Source organism: Myotis myotis, unplaced genomic scaffold (assembly GCF_014108235.1).
Source record: "Myotis myotis isolate mMyoMyo1 unplaced genomic scaffold, mMyoMyo1.p scaffold_m19_p_2, whole genome shotgun sequence".
Classification (NCBI taxonomy): Eukaryota; Metazoa; Chordata; class Mammalia; order Chiroptera; family Vespertilionidae; genus Myotis; species Myotis myotis.
Genome location: NW_023416324.1, coordinates 196,627,724 through 196,655,108, shown reverse-complemented (window position 1 = coordinate 196,655,108; position 27,385 = coordinate 196,627,724). Strand labels below are relative to the sequence as shown.

Below are 27,385 nucleotides of genomic sequence, written 5' to 3'. Positions count from 1 at the left end.
TTTATTTTTTTGTGGCCCACATAAACTTAAACCTGTTTTATTTGGCTTGTGTTAGCTTTTGAGTTTGACGTGCTTGCTATATAGTCAAACATAGCTATTAATAAGTCATTCTGGATGCACTACAAGCATGTATCCAAATAACCAAATGACTACAATCTATACTAATAAAAGCATGATATGCTAATTAGACCGGACAGCCAAACTACCTTCCAGACGTTATTCCAGATGTCCTTCTGGACAAAGCCGCAGTGGCGGGGGCCGAGGCACAGGTGGTTAGGGGCAATCAGGCAGGCAGGGGAGCAGTTAGGGGTGATTAGGCAGGCAGGGGAGTGGTTAGGGGCATCAGGCAGAGGCAGTTAGAGGCGATCAGGCAGGCAGGCAGAATGGTTAGGGGCGATCAGGCAGGCAGGCAGAGTGGTTAGGGGTGATCAGACAGGCAGGCAGGGCAGCAGTTAGGAGCCAGCTGTCCCGGATTGCGAGGGTGCAGGCTGGGCTGAGGAACACCCCCCTCCAGTGCACAAATTTCATGCACCTGGCCTCTGGTCTATATATATAAAAGCCTAAGTGACTGTTACGACCAGGCGCTATGACAACACACTGACCATCAGGGGCAGACGCTCAATGCAGAAGCTGCCTCCTGGTGGTCAGTGCGCACCCACAGCCAACCTCCCATGGCTGGCCAAGCTCCTGCGGTCCCTCCCCCTGGCTAGCCAGCCCTGATCCCTGATCACTATCCAGACCGAGGGACCCCACCCATGCACGAATTTGTGCACTGGGCCTCTCGTTTAAAATAATTGTTAATTTCTAGAGCAAATGCAATTACTGGCTTCCACCTCATAGTTAAAAGCTTAAAAAATATTTTAAAACTTCAGTCATTAAATATTTGTACTTGAAAATATGTTGGAAAGTATGTATAATTTGTAATAACATGAATAAGAAAGAAATAAAAGGTAATTCTGGCAATGTGAGCGCCCTACTCCAAAAACTAAAAATCAAAAAACATTTCACATATGATAGTTAAGTGGGCTTTTTATTTATTCAAGTAAACATTTTGATTATAATACATGATAATTCATATGTGACACAGTACTGGAGTCTATTGTTTGGTGTAGTCTCCTTGTCTGCAGGATGACTTTTCTAGGTGATTCTGCAGGATCTGACATCAATGCCCAACACTGGCTTCCCAATGGCCATGCACGGGTTTAGAGGCCGCTGCCTTCATCTATCTTTCTTCGGATGCCAAATGCCATTTTCTCCCACCCAGTTTATCCTCCATTACTTATAAAAACCCACTCTAAAATTCAACCTATGTTATAAAGTTAAAAAAAAAAGGAGTTAGTGTATATTTTCCAAAAAAATATTACTAAGTAAGACTCTACTTATAATCTCTTTTTTTCCTCTAACTTCAATTTTGAATGATTTACTATATAATCTTTAAAAAGTCAGAGTAATACACAACACAAAATATGCAAAGAACCTTATTACCAAGTGTACATAATAAGTTGGAAATTTCTAAAGTACTAAAAAGCTTAATTCTCCTGGAATAGCCATTCTCTACTGGCAGCTATAGTTTACAAAGAGAAGACTGTGCTTTAATAAGTGGAAATACAGTACCTGATTTGGTATAAAGTAATTGTGAGATTTTTTCTCACCAGTAAAGTGCTTAATTAAGAAACATTCTTCCACCACATGATTTAATTTGTCAAAGGCACAAAATATCTCTGTCTTACTGCTTTAAACATTTTTTTCACTTAAATTTTACTTAATCTGAAAGCTTTACTGTTCTTTTTTTTTCTGGTAAAAAACAAACAAAAAAACTACTTGAAGAAAAAACATTTAATTTTTATTTTCAAAACTTTGCCACAAGCATGTATTCAACACTAAATTTGATCCCCTCATGAGATTTCTGTGTGCCATGTAGCTCTTATGACAAAAACATATGCAAACTTTAGGGTAAAAGTTAACAAGAAATAAAAACTCCAAAAAAGTGTGGACAGGGGAATCAATAAATTAAATATCATAGCTTTCATTTTATAAAAAAATAGTTTGAATAATCTTCTTATAAATCTTTAATGCCTACAAAAGCAGGAACTACATTTCAAATAGTCTTTTAAACACAGATTCATTAGTACAATGTGGTTGTGGTCAAAAAAAAATAACAACTAAAATGGCATTTCAGTCAACAGTCTAAATTCTCTTTTCAGAAAATTCCACATAGAATTTAACAACTTGCAATTCAAAATGAAGTTTTACTTTCAACAGGTCAGGACTGTTATAATTAATATCTGCTTATCACACTCTTTTCCATTGAATATATTTTACTAAAATTTTAAATACAGCTTGAGGATAGGAACTGATAACAATACCTGACTGCTTGGTTATGCTTTGCTGCCTAAAAAATACTTTGGTCAGTAAATTAAAAAGATATAAATCAAACAAGGCCTAAAAAGTTGTTTTAGGACAAATTTCCTGACCTTAAGTGAACTGTAAATACACTAACAAGTCAAGGAAAAATATAATCATGTATGCAGAGAGGTCTCTATTTTTTAACCATTTGGCATTTTATAGCAATAATTTCCTTGTTTAAAATAATATTTTATACTCCTGTTCACTGATTATCATAGCTCTCTGAATTAAAACTAAACTACAGTTACCTTTCTTAGAATGTCCAGTAATAAATGCATTAATTGTTCCTTTTGCACTTCCATGAAGACAGTCCTTCATCCTGTAACTTTTTAAGTTTTGGACCAAAACAGAACCACCACCCAAATCCAATAAGCACACAAATAATGGACTCCACATAATAGCCATCCAGCGCTGTAACACATGAGCCACCGAGTTTTTTGCAAAGCTGTAAAAATAAAACTATAATAAATATTCCATAATTTCAAAATGGAAGTATTTACAAACTGACATGTTTATACTTTGTAATTTAAAAGCCTGATCAAAATTTATTTTTGTTACATGTTAATATATCTTAATCTCTCTAATGCTACTAAGAAGGTTAGAGCAATTTTCAGCTCATGCTATAAACAATACTCCAAAAGTCAGCTAATGGTTACTTTGAAATAATCAACAAACTACTAACCACTTGGTTTTACCTATAATTGTTAAATGAATAGCTAATGAAATTTCCCTTTGACTGTCATTAAAAAACTTAACTATTAATAATGCACTTATTAAGTACCTATTGTGTACAACAGCGATCCTCAGTTAGAAAGAGTGACTGCTCCTCCCTTTTTGAGAAGCACCCTCAAGTAAACTACTCTTATTGATTTCAGTTGCATTAAAACCCTTAGTTATGATGGGAAAGATGTAGATTTCTGTACGAGAAACTATGGGCAGACATGGTTTTTAAAATAGATATAGTACTTCTAAAGGCAGAACGAGGAAATTAATGCCTTAATATTAGTTTAATGTTATTTAAAATTACAACATACTTACCTCAATAGTATCAGGTGTTCGACAACTCTGGTTTGATGCTCCTACACACTCTTTCACAGTTAGGGGATCCACTAACCAAAGAGCTACTGTAGAAGGCCAGTTTCCTCCCAGATTGGACACGGTGTTTAAAAGGGTCATATATGTTCCTCCAATAAGTGGATCACTAACCTTTGCATTAAAAGCCATTATGGAAACATACATACTGTACAATGTAACCTACAAGGAAAATGTAAAACATCTTTAATATGATTAGGCTTTATAAAGCTATAGTCTGAATTAAGAAAATCAAAATTATAAACCTTAAAATTAATTTTCATGACCCTTATTAAACTCAGGTAAAAAAACATTTATTGAACATTTTTTTTTTGACGAGGCTTTAGGCCAGATCATGACAATATAAAGATGACTAAGACAGTCTCTCTGTGCCCTTCAAGAATTTATTCTAGGCTGGGAAAATAGGTAATAAATAAATATGTTGAAATGCAGTAAGTATTCTAAACAGAAGTATACAAATTGTACTACTGGGGCTTAGATAAATGAGAGCTTAATTTACCATAAGTAGTCAAGGAAGACTCAAATGAGAAAATGACAGATGAGGTGGCCTTGAAGCAATATGCAAAACCCCATATTTGTACTGTACCTAAATATCTATATATATAGAGCCAGGGTTCGTAACGTCCTTTTGTGCACTGGGCCTCTAGTATCATATATGTGTGTATATTTATCTTATGTATATATGTATTATACATGTAAGCACTCAAATATAATTTTGTCTACATACATAGAAAAAAAAACATTTCAAAATGTATGTGACAAATTGAAGAAAAAAAAATCTTAAAGGCAAAAGTGCTTAAGAGGCAAGAATTAACCCTCCATTTAGGAATATGGAAATAAACCATGCTTCCAAGACAGCATTCCCTTGAATATTGTCCCATGGGATGTTACAATATCAAATAAGACTGAGAAACACTGTTACATAAAATTAAACAGGTCCCTTTCACTGTAGGCCTTTTGAAAGCCTTTAGGATATAAACTCCTTAGGGCAGGGATTTCGGCATGGTTTATTCATTGTTATACTTTAATACTTAGAATGTTTTCTATCACGGAATCAGTGTCCACTTCATATTTGTTGAAGGAATGATTAAGATGCTACATAAAGAGGGGTTGTGTCATGTATCATTTCTCAAATTTACTTGGCCTTGTACCTTTTCTCCCACAAAGCATCTGGTTGTCTGGGTTTCAATGACTACACTTTAAAAAATTCTCTAATGAAATCTAAAGCCAAATGAACGATTTTTGGACTACTACATCATAGTTTTCTTTTACTTAGGTAGTAAAGCATTTGTTAAGCTAAAGCACTTCTTTTAACTTTTATTTAACTAAGTCTGTGCAAAACAAAAGAAAATTACATTTGACACCCTGGCCTCGATGGTTTACATAGTTAGTCAGACATGATCCACTGGAATTCTTTTAAATGAGACAATTGGATGCAAAAAAATTATTGAGATTATTTGGTAGACATATTTTTAGTTTCAGTTAAAAACAAAGTGAGGAGTTGATAAATACAACTTTCAAAATGTAACTATAACTTTCAAACATTTAAGCTAGGTTTCATTGAAAAATCTAAAGCGACTCTAAAATACACATTAGCAATAACTGCAGTTGAGTCCCAAGGATTCTGCTGGGCATCTGCCATTTACTTGAATCACTTGCCCCCAAACAAAACCCCATTGTGCAACAGTAGCTTAGGTGAGGCTATAGCAAAGTGGGAATCACTTTTTTTAGGGATTACAAACATATTTAATAAAGAAAGAAAAACAGATTGACACACAGCTTCCAAAACCACAAAGAGTAAGTTATAACTTTTAAAACAGAATCTTAACCAAAAACCTGTAACCTTTAACCCAGTAGCCATCCTTATTTTTTAATACTTTCGGAAAGAAAAAAACATTGGGACTAGAGGAAAGAAAGAACCCAAGTCTAGGGATGGACTGAGAAATACTTAGTAAGGATAGAATTACTAGTTTGAAATAAATTCTGAAATGTAAAAAATATTTGTCAAATGAACAAAAAATGAAATAAATAAAGAAAAAACTCTTTTCATTAATCGAACTCATTAAATCAAAAGTAGTAAGGGTTAAAGTACACTGTCAAATAATTTCATTGTCAGATCTGTGTTTAAATCTTAAAATTTATTATCATTATTTTAAAGCCACTGTAGAAAAATGTCTTTTTTTATTTTACCAAGTACAGTTTACTTCCTCAGAAAACTACAAGAAGCTTACCTGGTGTAACGCATAACTCAGCAGCAGCATGATATAGTAATATACAGGGAATCCCCCTTGATGTTCTACTTCAGGAGTCCACCAAACCAGCAGAGCAAACTCTAATCCAAGCAATAATCTATAGGGGGGGAAAAAATGGAGCTGACTTCCATTTTAGGTTAAAAAACAACTAAAACAGAAATCTGTGTGTCTACCACAGGAAAGAAGCTTGTATCTAAAACCTATTAAGCTAAAAAAGAGAGAAAAGTATATATAAAAGATATTAAAGATGCTTTCAAGCCTTTTTCTATATATACTCTACACACAGATATTAGTGACACTAATGCATGTTCCTCATTTAACCTTTCTTATTTAAGAAGATTCTATTTTGTTTTTACCTGTAGGGCATGGCTTTGTAAAATACATCTAGTGGCCGGGGACCTGAAGTGTATTTGCTGATAATCAGAGGCAATATTATCTGTAAAGGAACCATTGGAACTGCCAATAAGGCTAAATGTTCTTTAGGTACTCCCTCTTCTACCAATTTCAGTCCTGTTACTGCATCTGCTGCTGAAAAACCAATCTGCAATATAAAAAGAGAAAAATATTTTAATTTGTGACTTAAGAAATATTTTCTTCCAAGCATATATAAGTTCTCAATAAACTCAATCTCACGATTAACCTCTGATAGTTACAAGTATGTTATTATATCTGGTACAACAATCAAGTTAGAGAAGGTGCACTTTGCCCTATGGTCTACTGACAATATTCAGTGAAAACAACTAAAAATTCAGCACTCTTAGGAACTGTAAATGGCTCTAATTACAACAAAATTTCCACTTCAAAAGTTCAATCTGTTAAAATAAAGTGTCCAAATCCAAACTTACTGATTTGTTTTTAAGTTTTTTTAAAAAAGTCATTAATTGACTCCAAATAAATCTGGTTAAAATGGAGAAATCACTGCCACATATACACATTTTTTATGATTTCTGACTGACCATAATACAAATTTCAAGTCTCCTAACATTTCAAAAGTAATTCTGAGAAAACATTATATCTGAGAAGTCGAATAAAATGAGGGAGAAGAAAAAAGTATAGTTAAATTAATTCTTAAAAACAACAACAAAAATAAGAGTAGTAAATAAAGGTTGAGGTGAATTAAGATATTTAGATAATCTCAAATTATTTCCCCATAAATTACTTTTTAATTACAAAAGGAAAGTAACGTTATAATGGGTTAACAAAGTAATCAAAGTTAACAACAGTTAGTGGAATAAAAGAACATGAAATGGCTTCTGAAATAATCCTTACTTCTATGATATTTCTGACATATTTGTATAACTGAGCCTAGAAATAAACATCAGACAAACATAAATGAAAGGCCAATATTCTTTAAAAATGTCCAGGTCATAAAGGCTAAAGAAAGGCTCATGCCAACTAAATGTAATGTGTGGTCCTGGATTGGATTCCTAATAAGAAAAAAATAGGTTATAAAGGCTATTACTGGGACAATGGGAGAAATTTAGATATGGACTATGATTAGGTATTAATATTGTATCAATTTAAAATATCCTGCCCTGACTGGGTGCCTCAGTTGATTGGAGCACTGTCCCATACACCAAAAGGTTGGCGGTTTGGATTTCCGGTCAGGGCACATACCTAGATTACAAGTTCCATCCTGTAACGGAGTGCATAGGGGAGGCAACTGATATATGTTTCTCTCTCACATTGATGTTTCTCTCTCTCTCTTTCTCTTCCATCCTCTCTCTACAAATCAGTGGAAACATATCCTCGGCTAAGGATAAAAAAAACAAAACCCTGATTATTTTATTAAGTGTGGCTTTGTCATTCTTAGGAAATACATACTTATGGTATTTATGGATAAAGGGTCATGGTATGTACAAATTACTCTCAAACATTTCAAAAGAAACAGGTAATAGAGTGCAAATTTACAAAATAAAGGGGAACTAAAAGTTAATAGAGAAGTTGGATAGGTTATATGTGAATTCTTTAAACAGTAAATTTTTAATAAGTATGAAACTCTATCAAATAAAAAAATTGTTTAAAGAAATATACTTTAACTTATTGGAATGGAGCCAAAAAGCAAATTTCACCATAAAAATATTAAAGGACAAAGATATTTAACTTAAGTCTAGAAAATAATTTCACCCATTCTCTTTGTAAAAATCAGATATACAAACTCACTTCAACATTTACTCTGTCTTAAAACTGGTATTGATAGGAGATATTTGTAATAGACACAACTAACAAAAACTTCAAATCTAGGATATATAAAAAGTCAAAATTCTACAAATTTAAAGAAAAAGTCAACTCTGCATATTCACATGGCCATAACCATATGAAAAATGCTCAACTTCTTTAGTCATCAGGGAAATGAAAATCATAACCATAATGAGATGCCTCTACATACCCACCAAAAAGGCTAACATTGAAAAGACAATCTGTTCTCAAGTCTGTGAACAACTGGAACTGTTTGTAATGCTGATGATAGGAGAATTGAAACAACAACCTCTTTGGAAACTTGTTTGGCAATACATACTAATGCAAATATTTATGACCCAACGATTCTACACTTAGGTATTTACTCATCTAAATGTTCACCTAGGTTCACCAAAAGTAATATATAAAAATATTAATAGACACAATATTCATAATAGTCCAAAAGTAGAAATAACCTAAATATTTGTTGATAAAATTGTGGCAAATTCATACAATGGAATGCTATAAGCAATGAGATGAACAAACTACTGCTAAAATTAACAATATAGATAAATTATACAAATACAGGGTGTCCCCAAAACTGTATAAATACTTTGAATACCGCTATTAATTCCAATGGCTTATATCTGAAAAGAAAGAAACATCAATTTTGCCATCAGCTGTTAAAGTGTGTTTTGGAACAATCTATATAATGTTGAATAAAAAAATATAAGAACTAGACATAAGAATACATACTGGATATTTCATTTATATAAAACTCAAGAGATTTCTGATACTAAAAGTTAAGAGAGATGTCACTTTTGGTGAGATTTACTTTAAAAGGAGAACATGGGATTCTAGACTCTGTAACTGAAGTACCTCCTTATATATATTACTGGGGACAGTAAAAATTATTATAATCTTTTAAAAAGTAATTTAGCAATTATATTTACTGACCTACTAACTGCCCATTTAAGAATTTATTGTTAGGAAATAGAACATCAAAGAAATACTTATGCAAAAAGTAGTCACTAGAACATTTTTATAATTAAAAACACTAAGCAAATTAAATATGCAACAGAAAAATGACTGAATAAATTATGGTAAATTTATACAATGTGACAATTATATAGTTATTTAAAAGTTTTCAAATATGATTTAATGATACAGGCACATGGAATCATAAGACCAAAATATGATAAAAACTTATATACAATATGATTCTATTACACTTTTAAAGTGTTTATGTTTATATATAAATATATATAGCATTAATGTCAAATTGATTATAAAAGTAATTTATTATATTTCTGTATATAAAGTATATGTATGCACACACACATACTATAGGGGAAAATATACCAAAGAAAATATACCAAAGGTGATTTCTATATGTAATTAGTTACCAAAGGTGATTTCTATATGTAATTAGTTAATATGGTCTTCCTTGAACCTTTTAGCATTTTCTACACTTGAACCTTAAGTTTCTCAAGTTTAAGCCTCCTTCATGTTTCCTTAAAATTTAACCCACCTTATCATTAGAGAGGAGGAAACACTATTTCAAAACACTGAAGCTACAATTTTTACCTCAGAGTTGTCAAAGATAGTTGTAAAGTGTTTATGTAGATAAGTTTAAATATTAATATGAAACTCCTATCACTGATTTTAGATTTTAGGAGTATTAATTCCAACAATAACAATAGCTCATTTTAACAAAGTATACTCACCTTTCTTCTAGCATATGTCTTTAAAATGTTTTAAAGCTATAAGATTAGGACATCTTAATACAGAAAACATAAAGAATAAAATCAATATCACCAAAATCCCCATTTCTTTTATGGTTTAAATAAACTTGTAAAAAATAAATAAATAAATTTGTAATAGTCATATATTTCTATATCATTGTAAATAACATCTTAAGTAAATAATTGTACTATATCTGATGTTAAGTGTGTACTCATTTTAATAGTAGAGAGCTATTATTTTTTTCAAGGCAGTCACTTGTATACTAAGCATTAATATCATTCATTAAATAAAATTTCACTTTTATTAGACTTACTTCAAATTGGTATACAGTGGGGCCTTGACTTACGAGTTTAATTCGTTCCGTGACGGAGCTAATAACTCAAATTACTCATATGTCAAATCACTGTGACGTTTGCTGCGCCAACTAGCGGTGGGGTATCTGAAGCTGGCTTGTAACCCAAATTTTTTTGAGCTTGCAACTCAAAGCAAAAAATCGGCCGAGAGATGGCTCGTATCTAAAAAAAACTCATTGGTCGGGACACTCGTAAGTCAAGGCCCCACTGTAATTCTTTTCAAAATCCCAAATATTTAGATTACTTTGAAGTTATATTTTATATCATCACACCTTTTTTGGTTTTTTTCTCTTTCTTTACTCATCACACCTTTTAAAACACATTTAATAAACCGAAAATTGTTTTTTGTTGTTAAATTCTAATAGTAGTGGAAAAGAACCTATGATATGAAAAGACAACAGAAGTATTTTACCATATTGGTAATTAAAACAGAATGGTAAATTAGCTTTATAAATCTCTTACCTTTGCAGTTAGAATCAGAAGGCAAAATGTCAGAACTGCCGGCATTTTTATAATTGCAAAGAGCAGCTTGTAAGTATCTGTGATGCCCTGGGTTTCTTCTTTTCCTACTGATACCTCTTTGTTTTCTTTTTTCACAATGGCAACTAAAGTTGTTGTTACCAAAAATACAGCTCCCCAGAAAAAAAGGAAATCTGAAATTTAAAATGTTAAAATCTGTAACTTCTGAAATGGCATAACTTCATTGAGAGTATATAATTCTATATATAATTATAGTAACTTTTCCTCACAAAACCTTGGTTTAAAAAAAGTAACACAATGTGCCTATCATGTTTAAGGTACCATAGTGCCAGGCAATACAGATGAATGAGGCAGTCCTAGCTCTGTTACAACATATATAGTACAGACTCAAACAAGGGGGTAAAAGGGGGTTACAGACATTTAATGGGTCGAATAAAACAAAAGTGTCATTTTATTCAAGAAAAGTTCTGGGACACCCTACCCAATTTGGCTCAGTGGATAAAACATCAGCCCACGAACTGAAGGGTCCTGGGTTCGATTCTGATAAAGGGCACACACCTTGGTTGCAGGCTCAATCCTCAGCCTTGATCCAACCAATTGATGTGTCTTTCTCACATCCATGTTTTTCTTTCTCTGTCTCTCCCCCTCCCTTCCACTCTCTAAAAATCTATGTTACTCCCTGGTGAGGAGTAGCAAAAAGAAAAAAGAAAGAAAAAGTTCTGGGAGATGATTTTCATATCCCATAAGCACCATCAGTCATAATTCTTAAGCAGCCAGCCTGATCGCCCCTAACTGCCCCCCCTGCCAGCCTGGTCACTCCCAGCTGCCTCCCCCTGCTGGCCTGGTCGCCCCCAACTGCCCCGCCCCGCCCCCCCCCCCCCGCCCCCCGGCCTGGTTGCCCCTAACTGCCAATTCTTAAATGGCACTTAAGCCATTTTAGTTCTTTATTAAATCATGACAATTTAGACAATAAACAGGTGATATTTTTATTTTTAAACTTTTTAAAAAACTGTTTAAGAATAGTCTTCTCTTTTCAATACTGAGATACAGAAACAATTTCTTCATATTTGTAGTTGCACAATGGGAGGACATGAAGATTACTGTTTGGGTTGTTTGGTGAAAGAGAGCTGGACCATCAGCCATTATTTTGAACAAATTAAGCAGGGGAAGTGAATAATGTTCTGAAAGATTCTATGTAATAGCTAAAAATAATAGTAATAATAAGGGCACCATTTATTGAGTATATATAATGTGCCATAAGTGTGCTGAGCATTTTACGTATGCCATCTCCTTTACTGCAACAACCCAATAGATTAGTCCCCATCCTAATATATAAAAAGCCAGGGGCCATCACAATTGAAACAACCAAATGGACAACCGAATAGCAGCCTGCATGGGAGGTTAGTGAGGGACGACCAAACGACTGAACAGCAGGCTACATGGGGTGACCAGGCCGGCAGGGGGGGCAATTGGGGATGACCAGGCCAGCATGGGGGGCAATTGGGGGCAACCAGGCTGGCGGGGGGTGTAGTTGGGGGCGACCAGGCTGGCAGGGAGGGGCAGTTGGCAGCGACCAGGCCAGTAGGGAGGGGGCAGTTGGGGGCGACCAGGCCAGCAGGGGGAGGCAGCTGGGAGTGACCAGGCCAGCAGGGGGGGCAGTTAGGGGCGATCAGGCTGGCAGGCAGGTGAGCAGTTAGGAGCCAGCGGTCCCTGATTGTGAGAGGGATGTCCTACTGTTGGTTTAGGCCCAATCCCCGGCTGGGCTGAGGGTACCCCCCCCCCCTACTCTGTGCACAAATTTCATGCACCAGGCTCTAGTCCTATATAATAAGACCCTAATATGCAAATTGACCAAACAGTGGAATGACTGGTCGCTATGATGCGCACTGACCACCAGATGCTCAATGCAGGAGCTGCCCCCTGGTTGTCAGTGTTTTCCCATAGGGGGAGCACCGCTCAGCCAGAAGCCGGGCTCATGGCTGGCGAGCTCAGCGGTGGTGGCGGGAGCCTCTCACGCCTCCAATGCAGGCAGGCAGCAAGGAGCGAGGGGTCCTGGACTGAGAGAGCCCCCGACTGCGAGAGGGATGTCGGACTGCCAGCTTAGGTCCGCCACCCCCACCCCCCCACAGGTGGACATCCCCCAAGGGGTCCCGGACTGCAAGGGGGCACAGGCCGGGCTGAGGGACCCGCCTGAGTGCACAAATTTCGTGTACTGGGTCTCTAGTTTATAGATAAAGAAAAAGGCTTATAGAGGTTATGCCTGAAGTTACATTCTAAGTCAGTGATAAAATTGTGATTTTTATGCCTTATATAATTAATTTCAAAACCTGAATCTCCTTAGCCAACCTGAGAAATGCATCTTAGTTTGCCACTATAAAGCTTATTGGATAACCCTATCCAGTTTCTTCATCTATAAAATAAAGGGCCTTGGCTAGAAAATCCCAGATGCTTTCTAGCTCTATCATTTTAAATTTATACTCAATTTTATATGTATTTAGTTGTTTTTTTATTGCTTATATAGCACAACTTACTGTTTATGGAGCCTAATCACCTTTTTTCAAAAACAAGTAGAGCTTTGTTCAATCAGGACTTTTGCTTTGCATTTAGTCTTGCTTCCCTGCTGTGATAGCTGAAGGTGACCACTACTACTTGAACCTCACTTATAATAGAGGCATATAGCAATTTTTGGTTAGACCAATTTTCACTTTAGTATTTAAATGTTCCTTTCTTATATGGTATCAGATTTGATTTCATAGCAAATATGTGAGTCAGGCAAAGCAGGCATTATTATTATAAAAACATGAGGAAAAGAAGCCCAGAATATTTAAATCTTTGCCAAAGGTACAAATTTTAAGAGGCAGAACTTGAATCTGAATTTGAGTTTTATAATCTTTCAATTATTTCACACTATCTGCATAAAATTTTTTAAAAAATAACATTGAAATAAGAATTTACTTGAATTGGCTAATTATTTAGTCTCCACAACCCCAACCAAAAACAGGACTATACCATAAAAAATGACACAAATTAAAGAAACTAAAATGCTTCAAGCACATATGAAAATTGGTATTCTGAGGTGAGTCCTTTCTCCAACATGGAAAAGTTACACTTGATTTTAGATATTAGAAGAAAAACACACAACATTCTTAAACGCACTGGTATTACTATTTTAAAATAGCAATCTATACAAGTTATGATTAAAGTTAATCAAAATAGCATCTTTACAATTTCTAGTTTATGTTAATAAAACATTTTGAATCTGATTCTAAAGGAATGAACAATTTAAGATTATTCTTTAAATAAGGCTAATGTTCATTATTTTTGCATCCTTAATGTCATCTGTGAAATAAGACAAATAATGACTTGTTTACAGAATTTCACCTACATTATTTCTTAATTCTTATATGTTTTTATTGATTTTTAGAGAGAGAGGAAGGGAGAGGGATAGACAGATAGAAACATCAATGAGAGAGAAACACCATCAACTGGCTGCCTCAAGTCCACAGTCCACAACCTGGGCATGTGCCCTGACTGGGAATCAAACCATGACCTCCAAGTCAACTACTGAGCCACACTGGCTGTGCTCATCTACTAGTACATTATTATTCACATTCAGAAAGATTTTGTTCCTCATTTGGTTTAAATGAACTGTTTAAGAAACCCTAAAAACATGTATTATTATCACCGTCACCAGAAATTTCAATTAATGGTCTGTACATAAATGTTAAGTGAAAATTAAAAGTTTGTCAGTTATATACCCCATTAAGAGTTCCAGTTCTCTTTTTTAAAAAATTTGCTTAGTATATTCCTCAATTTTAGTGAACAAAATCTTCATCTAGAATTTAAAGTCCTTGATACCAGTACCAGGAAGAAAAAAAAAAAGAATAAGAACAAGTTAAACAAGTTTCAGTATGTGCAGGTAGTATTATTTGTAATTTCTTTGTGCTCTGAGGATAAAACAACAGTGTACATGAAAGAAGGAAGTATGATTCAGAGCCCTAATTTAAAGTTTTTCCATAGCTCACATGAACAGAATAACGCTAATAGCTCACAAAGACAAGCATTACCACTGCCAGAAAATAAGTTAAGTTTTATGGACATAATTACCATAGAGACTGACCATTAGACTATTGGCTATTATTTATCAACATTGTTTAAGATAATGGATTTTTTTTTTTAATGAAGGTTACTTTTTTTGTTAACCCTCACCTGAGGATTTTTTTTCCTATTGATTTTTAGAGAGAGTGGAAGGGAGGGAGTGGGGGAGAGGCAAGAGTGGTAGAGAAAGAAAGAGAGAGAGAGAGAGACACAGAGCGACAGAGAGAGAGACATCGATGTGAGAGAAACACATTGATTGGTTGCCTCCCAAACATACCCTCTACTGGGGCCAGGATGGAACTGACAACCCAGGACGTATCCTTGACTGGGAATCAAATCCTCAACCCTATGGTGCACTAGCTAACATTCTAACCATTGAGTCACCCTGGCCAGGGCTAAAGCTTAATTTTTTTAAATTATTATACAGAAATTAGGTTAGGTTAGGTTTCTTATTGTATAATATTTACCCAGAGATTAGCTTTTAAGGTAAGGAATTAGGTTTTTTTAATAACTTTTACTTTATTATCATACAGTAGAACTAAATATTTTTAGTGTACAGTTCTATGAGTTTTAATACATGTATCAATTTCAAATCACAACCATAATCAAGATTCAGAACAGTTCCATCACTCCCCAAAACTCCCTCAGGCTATCCACCACCTACTTCTCACCCACAACCCTTAGCAACTACCAATCTGTTCTTCATCTCTATAATTTCATCTTTTGAGAATGTAAGAAGGTGTTTTAACCTTAGATATAGATGCTAAAGTATGTATTACAGCTTATATAAGAATAACTGATCTATCTAGAAATAAGTCAGTTAGTTCTACCCAATTCTAAATAGCATTGTTAGTTACATAAAATATATTAATGAATACTGCTTCAGAAAGCAAGACAAAGAATTGGTCCTGCTCTCTTCCTAATTCAAAGCATGAATGTTTTATAAATACATACTGTTTTTACTATTATCATCACCAGTTTGATTAGCTTCACACTTAGAGCATCAATTTTTCAAAGCAACAGTTCCTTTTTCTCTAACTCCTAATGTGTATGCCTATCTATAAACAAGCTGATTCATAAACTGTTAATATGTTTAACTCTCTGGTATCAGACTATCCTTCTCCTGCCCCCAAACCCATCACAATCACTTCTTTTATTCATTATTGTGACCACTGCTTGTAGAGGAATTGGCCTTAACTACCAGCTGGACCTAGCCAAAACACATATTTTATATGAATCAAACTAGTGTTTTAAAATTAGGAAAGAAGAAAACAACACAAAAAGAAAATTTCAGCTTTTGAATACTCATAAAAATCTAGCAATCCTAGGATCCTGTTACCACAGGCAACAATTTATTGGGGTTGAAACTCCCTGCCTTTAATTAATATATATATATATAGTCTACACAATAAAAGAGAAAAATGGTAATTGGCGTACGACGCTACCCTTTTCATTGGCTAATCAGGGCTATATGCAAATTAACTGCCAACTAAGATTGGCAGTTAACTGCCAACAAGATGGCGGCTAATTTGCATATGTAGGCACAATGCAGGGAGGCGAAAGGGAAAGCAGGAAGAAGCCCCCTGCCACTGACAGTGATCGGAAACCCAGGGGGGAGCTAAGAGCTGGGGGGCAGGACAAAGGCGGCCCTGGGGCCGCCTTTGCCCTGCCCCCCAGCCATGATCGGAGAATCAGGTGCCTTTGCCGCCCTGGCCAGTGATAGCAGGAAGTAGGGGTGGAGCCAGCGATGGGAGCTGGGCACGGTCGAAGCTGGCAGTCCCAGGAGCTAGGGGTCCCTTGCCTGGGCCTAAAGCAAAGCCCACGATCGCGGGCCGCTGCAGCTGCGGGTCCCCGCTGCCCAGGCCGGACGCCTAGGCCAGAGGAATCCTGCAGGGGCAGGGGCGGAGCCCGCGCGATCGCGGCGCCCCGCCACTGCCACTGCAGGTCCCCGCTGCCCGGGCCGGACTCGTAGGCCAGAGGTGTCAGCCCTGGGCAGGGGCGGAGCATGCAACCGCGGGGAGCTGGGGGTCCCCTGCCCAGGCCTGACACCTCTGTTGGAGGCCTCAGGCCTGGTCAAGGGGCCGATCTGGTGATTGGTGATCAGAGGGTGATGAGGGTCAACTCCTCTGGCCCAGGCATCAGGCCTGGGCGGGGGGCGGAGCTGGGGATTGGGGGGATATGATGGTCCCCTTGCCCAGGCCTGAAGCCTGGGTCAGAGGCGTCAGGCTTGGGCGGGGGGTGGAGCAAGCGATCAGAGGGAGATGGGGGTCCCCTGCCCAGGCATGATTCCTGGGCCAGAGGCCTCAGGCCTGGGCGGGGGCCAGAGCCAGTGATCGGGGGGAGATGGGGGTTCCCTGTCCAAGCCTGACACCTCTGGCAGAGGCGTCAGGCCTGGGCAAGGGGCCGATCCTGCGATTGGAGGGTGATGGGGGTCAACGCCTGAGGGCTCCCAGTATGTGAGAGGGGGCAGGCTGGGCTGAGGGACACTCCCCCCCGCCCCCCCCACACACACCCAGTGCACGAATTTCGTGCACCGGGCCCCTAGTGTGTGTGTGTGTGTGTGTGTGTGTGTGTGTGTGTGTGTGTGTATATACATACATATATATATACATGTATGTATATACATATATATATATATATATATATATATATATATATATATATGTTTTTTTAAATTGATTTCAGAGAGGAAGGGAGAGGGAGTGAGATATAGAAACATCAATGATGAGAGAGAATCATTGATCAGCAGCCTTCTTCACATCCCACACTGGAGATTGAGCCTGCAACCCAGGCATGTGTCCTAACCCTGACCAGGAATCGAACCATGATAGGTCGATGCTCAACCACTGAACCATACCGGCTGGGCAAAACTCCCTGCCTTTAGATGAGCATTGGTTTTCCAGGTTATCATTGTCCTCTCCAATCCCTGCACTCTTGCCCCAACCCACTCATTTACATTACCCATTTATCCCCCTCCATCATTTTGGTTTACAAACCTCCATTATAGACTATAGATTCCTTAGGAGCAGAGAATTCCCAGGTCTTATTCATTAAATTATAACACTGGCTAGCACAAAATAGGCACTCAGGGCTGAGTAAATGAATAACATGTATCATTTTAAAAAACAAACAAACAAAAAACCACTTTTAAACCTGTCACTTCTGGGAATTAGGTATTCCAGGAGTAGGTTGATGATTTTTAACATCAGCAGTCATAGTGCTACTTTTCTCTAGGAGAAAAGCCCAATGACATGCACATATTATATTTAGTATTCTGTTACATTACACACATATTATATTTAAGGAGTCAGGAAATTTAACCCTTTAGATATATCTCTACCTCTAACTAGCAACTTGGCTGCAGTTTTTTCACCTATAATAAAGGAATTGAAATACATTATTCTTTCAAGTCATAAAACATTATGTTCTTATCTCTATGTTCTTCTGGGTTCCTTTAATCAGTTCTTGCAGCTTAAAAAAGTCATCCCTTTTTGCTAAGATCCTTGAAAACCAAATGTGGCAGGACAGAAAAAGCCCACTTCTGAGTTCAGTACTGTCCTGAACACTTGAAGGTACCAAAGCCAATCTCAGCATAGTCTTAAGGGATAATCTAAGGGATTCTATCTCACCCTGTCCTTCTTGTCCCATATTTATTCTTTAGATTATTGCTTTCTAGATGGCAAAAACTGTTCTTTCTCAATATTTTCCACCTCCATGTATCTGTAACACTCAAAGTGTTAATCACAGAACGTATTTTAGAATTTCACAAAAAAAAACTATGCCTACTTTTAATTTCCTGATTTTCTAGGCATCTGCCTCAGTGTTTGGCTCTTCTTTTATTACCTAAGCAATTTTATTTCCTTCATGATTATATCTGTGCTTTTTAAATTCCTTGAAACCACTATTTTTTCTTAGTTATACTAAGTTTCAGGAAGTACAAGGCCACAAATGTGATATGTGCAGTCATAGAGACAAATGAAAATTCAGAAATTCTTCAACTCTTAACTTACTAAAATGTTTGAACCAGAAACACTGCACTCCCACAGGGGGAGCTCTGCTCAGAAACAGCAGTCCACTACAGACATAAAAAGTTAAATTAAATAGTAAGCTATTTCTACGATTTCCTGAAGAACAAAGTTCAAATTCCACAGAATAAATAGCTATTCAAAATAAAAAATCAGTGTAAATAAAACTGCAATAGCACAATTTCTATCTTCCCATTAGGGAACAGCTCTGGATAAAGGAGGATCTACACTAATAAAAGACAAACATGCAAACTGACCATACCTTTGTTATGCCTTAAGCCATGCCCACCAGCCAATCAGAGTGACTATATGCAAATTAACCCAACCAAGATGGTGTCCGGCAGTCACGGAGCTGGAGCGAGCAGGAGGCTTGGTTGCCCAGTGATGGAGGAAGCCAAGCTTCCTACCACTGCCCTGGCCGGCTCTGAGCTCCACTCAAGGCTACAAAGTTTCAATTATAGAAGGTACTTAAATCCCAGAATTAAAAAGAAAAAAGAAAAAAAGAAGAGGCTGGGAGCTTCCGTCACCAGAGGGGTTGGCCAGCCTGAAAACGGCCCTCAGCCCCTCACCCAGACTGGCCAGGCACCCCAGTGGGGACCCCCACCCTGAAGTGGGTGTGACCAGCTGCAAACAGCCCTCAGCCCCTCACCCAGGCTGGCCAGGCACCCCAGTGGGACCCCCACCCTGATCCGGGACACCCTTCAGGGCAAACCAGCCGGCCCCCACCCGTGCACCAGGCCTCTATCCTATATAATAAAAAGGTAATACGCAAATTGACCCTAACAGCAGAATGACTGGTCACTATGACACACACTGACCACCAGGGGCACATGCTCAATGCAGGAGCTGTCCCCTGGTGGTCAGTGCACTCCCACAGGGGGAGCTCTGCTCAGCCACAAGCCAGGCTGATGGCTGCCAGCACAGCGGTGGTGGCGGGAGCCTCTCCTGCCTCCTCAGCAGCACTAAGGATATCCGACTGCAGCTTAGGTCTGCTCCCTGCTGGTAAGTGGACATCCCCCGAGGGCTGCCTGGCTGCCAGAGGGATGTCTGACTGCCAGCTTGGGCCCGATCCCCCAGGGAGCGAGCCTAAGCCAGCAGATGGACATTCTCCGAGAGGTCCCAGACTGCAAGAGGGCATAGGCCGGACCTCTAGTATAATTATAATGGCTCCTGAATAGCATTCTCTGGAATAATGTTTAATCAATCACTGTTATATTAAGAGAAAGTTATAATTTACCTTGTTAGTAATTTAGTTTCTATAGACTCTTTTTAAAAAAAAAATTTCTTTATTCATTTCAGAGAGGAAGGGAGAAGGAGAGAGATAGAAACATTAATGATGAGAATCACTTATTGGCTGCCTCCTGCACACCCCACAGTGGGGATGAAGCCAGCAACCCAGGCATGTGCCCTCGGCTGGAATCGAACCTGGAACCATTCAGTCCACAGGCCGATGCTCTATCCACTGAGCCAAGCCGGCTAGGGCTCTATAGCCTTTTAAATCTTACTTTCTCTACTGAGACTTTTGTAGATTAAGTAACACATCATCTCATTAATCTTTCCTGGTGGCCTGAACAGTCCAGTACATAATGAAAAGCAAGACATATAAAAAGCAACAAGGTGCCAATATGATGCAATCACACATTATTTTTAGGCAGAGATTTATCCATAGAGCAGAGGTGGGAACCCAGAACATTCAGAGACAAATCTATCTATTGCAAAGCAATGAGCTCTCAAACATTTTTGGCTTCAAACCAACTGATGAAAAGTACAATGATCATTTCATCAGTAGTAGTGGCTCACTAGCAGTTTGAGGAAGTAGAAAAGGGTCCTATAGGGGGTATATAGTGAGCCACTAGCAATAATGAGCTTTCCTTCAATGTCACAGGGGGATTTCAGGGTACGAGTAGTTCAGTTGTGGACCCCTCCCTCCTCAAGACACTCCCCAAATATTATAACTCTTACACTTCACTCACCACACGCCTACCTGACATTTATGCTGTTGGGAATTCCTAAAATAGCACTGGGAAGATGAAAGTTTAGCTGTTTAAATTCATCATCACTACCAGAATGAAGAATTCTACTACATTAGGTTATTACTGATATTGGTAATTTTACTTCTGCTTCCCAGTTGTTAGGAAAGTTTAAAAAAAAATCCTCAGAAAACCTTACAGAGGCATGTCTTTTACTCATGCAGAAAAAGAGGAAATTTTGTACTAGATAATCCAATTTCTTACTAGATAAACTTCAAGCTCTTTCTCATAACATTTAAATGAAATCTTACTCATTTGGTCACTACCTTTCTTTCCGCACCATTTCCCAAACCCAGTCCCTACAATTACTGCTTCAGGCACTTTGAACATCACAGGCATTCTGTACTTTTTGTTCTTTGCTTCTTCACAGTGCATTTTCACCTGGTGTTGGGCAATCTGGAGTTCCACTTATCCACTTCATGGAATCTTACAACTGAACAAGGTCACCTATCTGCTTATGAAGTCTGACTCCCACAAGGAGTTAATAAGCAACTGTGTGCTCCCCTAAAATGTGTCTCTCTTCTGTTCCTTGTGGGCTGGACTCTGCTTTATAGCAGGCCCTTAGAAGCCTGTCACTTAGCCCGCTAGTTAATGTTTGAATAAATTAAGCCTATTCCTTTCACAAGAGGGTTAAATAAAGACACTTGGCGTAAGAATAGGGGAAATGGACCAGAAAGCATGGAGCTACAAATCTCAATCCAAGGAACAAGAAAAGTAACATGTGTACCATGGATGTCAGCTTAGATTCGTGTCTTCACACCAGCCGTACTTTTTAAAAAATGTGTATTACTCAACAGATTCCTACCCCGAGTTGTGTATGCCATTCTACAACAATGCTATTGCATACGTCGTCTCTCCCTGCTTACTGCCGAGTACTGATCAATTAAGATTACTCCAATGTAGTCATGATGGCTGAGGCTCATTTTAGTGGGACAGGAAACTTACCTCAGGTCATCTCCCATAAAATGATTCCTAGTGAATTAAGTAATGAGCTTCCCTTCCATGTCACACACGGTCAAAAGGACTCATACCCGTAAGATAAACCTAACAGCATATTAAATACCTGCAAGAGTAACGATGCCCCTGGGTTGAGGCTGAAACCGCAAATATTTGTTGCAAAAGTCGGCAGATTCAAGGGCCAAAAACAAAACATTGCCCAAAAAGTAGCCCGCTGTCTGGCCCACTGAGTTGCAAGTCGAAGCATAGCCCACGTTCTCCCGGGATAACATAGTTAATGCCCAACCATCCACAGCGATGTCCTGCGTGGCAGCCAGGAATTCAAACAAGAAGAACGTCACCGTGAGGGCAACCACATCGGGGGCCCTGCCATCCGTGTTCCCGAGCAAGCGGTCCACCTGAGTGGACAGGTAGATCATGAAGATTCCCAGGATGTACTGCGTAGGGACCAGCCACGACTTTCGCCGACCGAAGTTCCTAAAGTAAACTGCATCCACCAAGGGGGCCCAGAGCAATTTGAGGCTGAAGGGCCAGAAGACTAAACTGAAGAAAGCTTGGTCTGTATAGCTAATATTTTTGCTCTGCAAAATGAGCGGTATGCTTCCCGCCAGGCCCAGAGGAATGCCCTGAAGCACGTAAAGAAAAAGCAACAGCAAAATGCTGCTTAATTCGGCCCGGTAGCTCCGCGGGGGTTTGGAGAAACCACTGGTGCTACTGTCCCAAAGAAGAGCTTCTTTGTCCCCTTCTCCGCCCACCAAGTCCGGGTGACAGTCATCCCAGCTGCCCGGCGGCAGGGGGCCGCTCTTCATATCCAGAGCGTGGTTGAAAGTCCCTGGCCGTCGTTGCCGACTGTTGTCTTTGTGGGAGACGGTGGGTGACATCTCTGAGACGATGCAGAGCCACGTCTGAGGAGATGCCAGTGCTGGGCGTCCTGGATCCGTCTCTAGTCTGAGGTCCGAGGCTGCCTCTTGGACCAGGGTCTAGGTGTGTGTTCAGAGAGGGAGTCGGGGCGCGGGGTGACAAGGATGCTTCTTACTGCGGCTCGGAGCGCTGAAGCCGGAAGCCAGTCCCCAAGCCGGAGACCCAGGCGCCAACCGGGTAGGTGCCCCTTGGAGCGGCGTCAAGGAGGCTGAAGGAGCCCCCCGGGCAGCCGCGCCGGGCAGGGGGTTGAGGGACGGGGCCGTGGTGCTACGATGGAAACCGGGGCCTAAGTGCGGCGAGACCGAACGGCCAGTCCCGGCACCGGCCTCCAGCTCGCGCCGCTACCGAAGCGGCTGACAGCACTTTCTGCACGGGGCTCCAGAGGTGCCGGGTAACTTCCTGCCTCCTGCTTCAGGAAGTGGTCCTCTTCTCAAATAAGCCGGGTCCCGCCTTCCCAGCCAGCCAATCAGGGCACGCTCCCGGGGCCCAGTTGGAAAACGACACCTGGTAGGAACCTACGACTCTGCCGGCCGGGATCTCGTGGGAGGGTTAACGCGGGCGCACAGTGCGGCGGGGGCGGGGCGCCGGGAGAGCTCGGGCTCTGTGAGCGCATGCGGCCGTCTGGAGCGCGTGGGCCGAGGTCATTGGGCGCCTGCTGCCACGTGAGGGCGGGCTGAGCCCAGCGGCGCCCGCGCTCGTGCTCGGAGCTGGGCAGCCTCCAAAGCGGCAGCGAGGCTGGTTATTCCGCTGAGGCAGGGCAATGCCCAAGCTGCACGCTGAGAATTGTGCAGTGCCCGTGCTTTCGTGGGCCGGACAGAAACCGGGAGAGGAGAGTTGAAGTTTAAAGTGTGCTAACCTCAGGCAAGGGTGCTTTGTGACCTCAAAAGGGTAGAAAAATAGCTAAATGGTGAAGCGATGTCTTACAAAGCCCATTTGTAGAATAAAAGAAACTTCCAAGAGGTGTCAGGCGTCTCCAGTCCTTTTTTCCAACATGGAGGAAGACATGTAGGGGAGTTGGGGTCTAGGTGACCCCATGCAGTTGGGTGGATTGGAATGATAAGACTCATTACATACCACTATTTTTAAGCTACTGTAAAAGGTCTTGAAGAAGCCAATATTAAGATTTTGTTTCCTGTTAATATGTATTCATTATTGAAATGGTAAGAGAAAATAACCTTAGGGAACCAATAGCATCATTTGTAATATAAACTGATTGATTTGGAATATGGTGTTGGAGGAGAGCTCTACCAATATCCTGAACCGCCAGAAGGATGAACAAATGGGGCCTAGAGCAAATTCGTTGTCTGAAGCCATTCAAAACAATCCCATTTTCTTCAACTATTTACAGGCCAATCAGGAGAGTCCACACAATAACCGATACATCTTGTAACTGACAACAAAAGATGAAATGATGAGTTACTTCTTATAGGCCACTTGGTTAAGGTTGACCAAACTGATTCTTGGTATTTATTCTCCTGGTTAGGTGTAGGTTGACAAAAAAATTAAATTCAAACTTTCCTTTTTCTTTTTGCTACTATGCTATTGAAAACTTCCAAAACAGGTCCTTAAAAAAAATTGGAATTGTACAGTTAAAATGTGTGCACTTCAGCAGGAGTTAAGGGGAGGGAGGAATGAGCATAGATGATTAGGGAAGTGGAACTACTTTGTATGATACCATACTGACTATAATGGCAGTCATACGTCATACATTTGTCCAAACCTGTAGCATATACAACAAGTCAACCCTAATGTAAACTATGAACTTTGGATGATAATGGTGTGTCAATGTAGCTTCATCAATTGTCACACATATACCACTCTGTGAGGGATGTTGATAATGGAGGAGGCTATGTATGAGTGGAGATGGGGGGGGGGGCAGTTAATAATAATTATTCTCTGTACTTTCTGCTCAATTGTGCTGTGAACCTAAAACTGCTTTTTTCCCCCTAAAACATTTTTCAAAAAGGTCTACTTTTAAAAATCTGTGCGTTTCAAAATATGTAAATTTTATCTCATTAAAAAAGGAATTGTAAAAAAATACTTGCATGGGTGTTGGGGTGGTGGTTTGATAAATTAAGAATGGCAGATTATTACACTGACTGCGTAGCTCAAATTGTTAGAGCATCGTCCAGATACAGCAAGGTGTGAGTTCTATTCCTGGTCAGGGTACATATAAGAATCAAACAAAGATGCATAAATAAGTAAAACAACAAATCAATGTTTATCTCGCTCTCTTTCCCATCCTCCCCTTCTAAGAAAAAAAGGAAAGAAAAGCAGATCATCAATGATTATTGATGTTTGCTGATATTGGGAGTTCATTATACCACTAGAAGCCCAGTGCATGAATTCGTGCATGGGTGGGATCAGGCAGGCAGGTGAGCTGTTAGGGGCAATCAAGCACGCAGGTGAGTGGTTAGGGGAGATCAGGCAGGTAGGCAGAGTGGTTAGGGGCAATCAGGCAGGCAGGTGAGTGGTTAGTGGTGATCAGGCATACAGGCAGGCAAGTGGTTAGGAGCCAGTGGTCCCAGATTACGAGAAGGATGTCTGACTGCCAGTTTAGGCCCGACCCCTAAACTGGCCTAAACTGGCAGTCGGACATTCCCCAAGGGGTCCCGGATTGTGAGAGGGTGCAGGCTAGGCTGAGGGACCCCGCCCCCATGCATGAATTTTATGCACCGGGCCACTAGTGAAAAATAAGAACAAAACAAAATAAAAAATAAATTGGTCAACAGCCATTTTTAGTTCTGTTATTCAACCTGTTTTAGAAAACAAAAACAAAACTGAACTACAAAAAAATAGAATTTTACTGGAAGGATATTGCTGGCTTCCCAGAACCAGTGGAAGGCTAGGAGACCTGGGTTAGCAAAATCACAGAAACCGATGCAGCTCAAGGCTTGATATCAGAAGTTACAACTATGGATTTACAGGAAACTTTCCCCAAAAGTGCTCCACTGCCAGGTCTGTGATCTTTGAGCTTTATGATTTTCCCTGGGCTGTATTACAAAAATTAATACCACCATCTAGTGGCCCCTTCCTAAATCTATGTGTGGCTGTATATTTCATGACTGGGTTTCCAGTTCACTATCATCTGAATTATATCTTCTATATATTCCTCAGAATTTTTCATTGATTTGGTGTGTGTGTGGGGGGAGTCAGGTTTATTGAAGTATAATTTACATACAAGTAAAATTGTACACTAAGTAAAATTTTAGAGTACAGTTCTATGAGTTTTGACAAATACAAACCATTTTGACAAATAAATGAATAACCACCGCCACAATCAAGGTATGGAAGTTTCAGTAGTCCAAACAATGCCCTTGTATTCCTTTGAAGTCAGTCTCTCCACCCATCCTCCAGTCCCTGGCAACCATTGATTTGTTTTTTCCCCCCTATAGTTTTGCCTTTTCTGAAATGTTATATAAATGAAATCATACACTGCCGGGAGCCGGTCCATCCTTGCTGTTTCAAAGGACCTGGCATATATGGCATACTGGTCTTAATATGTTTGCTCACCTTGGCACTATGTGTTTTAACCAAGGTCTCCTCTCTGAGAAAGGTTGTTTCCCCAGGTAGGGATTTTCCCCTGAAGTTAGGGAGGGAATAAAACCCCTCAACTAAGTGCCAGGTGGGTAATTAATCACTTTAACTATGAACAATCATGCTTAAGCTACATAATCTTTACTCCCTGGAATGGAGATAAGAAACGCCCTAACCTTTGTAATAGAGATTGATAGGATTGAATCAACTGGTATAAATACAGATGTAACAAGACAGCAAGACACAGAGCTTAGAACACAGAACTTAGATTGAGAGAACATGGCAAAAGATCCTGGACTGAACCTGACTACAGAAATTGGCAAGAGAACCTGACTAGAACCTGGTGACTGAACCTGGTTGGAGAACCTGGACAGAACCTGGCTGGAGAACCTAGCGAGGGAACATGGCTACAGAACCTGGCTGGAGAACCTGGACAGAACCTGGCTGGAGAACCTAGCAAGAGAACATGGACACAGAACCTGGCTGGAGATCCTAACCAGAACTTCGCTGGAGATCCTGACCAGAACTTGGCTAGAGATCCTGGCTAGGCTGCTGATCAACTGAACACTGTCTCCGTGTCCTTCCTTCTTCGCCGACTCCGTCTACGCCTTTGGGAACCCCTGGACCTGCTGGGGTTGGACCCCGGCAATACACTGTGTAACCTTTTGAGTCTGGCTTCTTTCAGTGAGCATAACACATTGGGATTTATCCACGTTGTCACCTGATTGTTAATTCTCCCCCTCTACCACTGCTGCCCCCACTTCTGTTTTTGTTTTCTCTCCCTTGGAATTCTGAGCTGACATATAGGCAATCTTGTTATCTTGAAACTGTGATGATGAAGAGGCCATATAGAGGCAGAGATGTCAGATGGGCTGTAGCTTTTGCAGCCTCAGCTGCTTGAGTCTCCCAGTTCAGGTGTCAGAGATGTGAAGTAGGAAAGCCTTCAGATGATTCTTGCTTCCAGCCTTTGAGCCACTCTCACTGAGGCCTTGTAGAGTCAGGCTCTGGGCTCTACATTAGGGCAGAGAAGAGCTGCCCCTTGTCCAAACTATAGTAAAATAAAGCGTTGTTTTAAGCCAGTAGGTTTTAGGGTGTTTGTTACAAAGAAATAGATAACTGGAACAAATACAGGCCTGTTATTTTCTGGAATGTGCCTCCATTTGGGTTTGCCTGATGTCTGCTTACAATCAGGTTACACATTTTAGGCAAGTACTGAAGTAATTCTGTGCTCATCTCACTGTATTCATCAGATGACTCATGATGCTAATTTGTTCCACTGCTGTTGATGTTAACTTTGATCACTAGAATAA

General features: G+C 39.7%; 1 protein-coding gene across 4 annotated transcripts; it reads right to left on the bottom strand.

Moving 5' to 3' along the window:
- Nucleotides 1-1,011: 1,011 nt before the first annotated feature.
- Nucleotides 1,012-22,958, bottom strand: SLC33A1 (solute carrier family 33 member 1). 4 transcript variants are annotated; one of them, XM_036349307.1, is made up of 7 exons: nucleotides 21,724-22,954; nucleotides 10,490-10,680; nucleotides 6,107-6,291; nucleotides 5,730-5,847; nucleotides 3,445-3,660; nucleotides 2,655-2,851; nucleotides 1,012-1,306 (listed from the first exon to the last, which is right to left on the bottom strand). In XM_036349307.1, the coding sequence occupies exons 1-6, from the start codon at nucleotides 22,496-22,498 to the stop codon at nucleotides 2,684-2,686; spliced, it is 1,653 nt and encodes a 550-aa protein (XP_036205200.1). In that variant the 5' UTR covers nucleotides 22,499-22,954; the 3' UTR covers nucleotides 1,012-1,306; nucleotides 2,655-2,683. The 4 variants fall into 4 exon arrangements, with proteins under 4 accessions (XP_036205200.1, XP_036205199.1, XP_036205202.1 ...); XM_036349306.1 differs by having other exon boundaries at nucleotides 1,012-2,851; XM_036349309.1 differs by lacking the exons at nucleotides 3,445-3,660; nucleotides 5,730-5,847 and having other exon boundaries at nucleotides 21,724-22,957.
- Nucleotides 22,959-27,385: the final 4,427 nt, after the last annotated feature.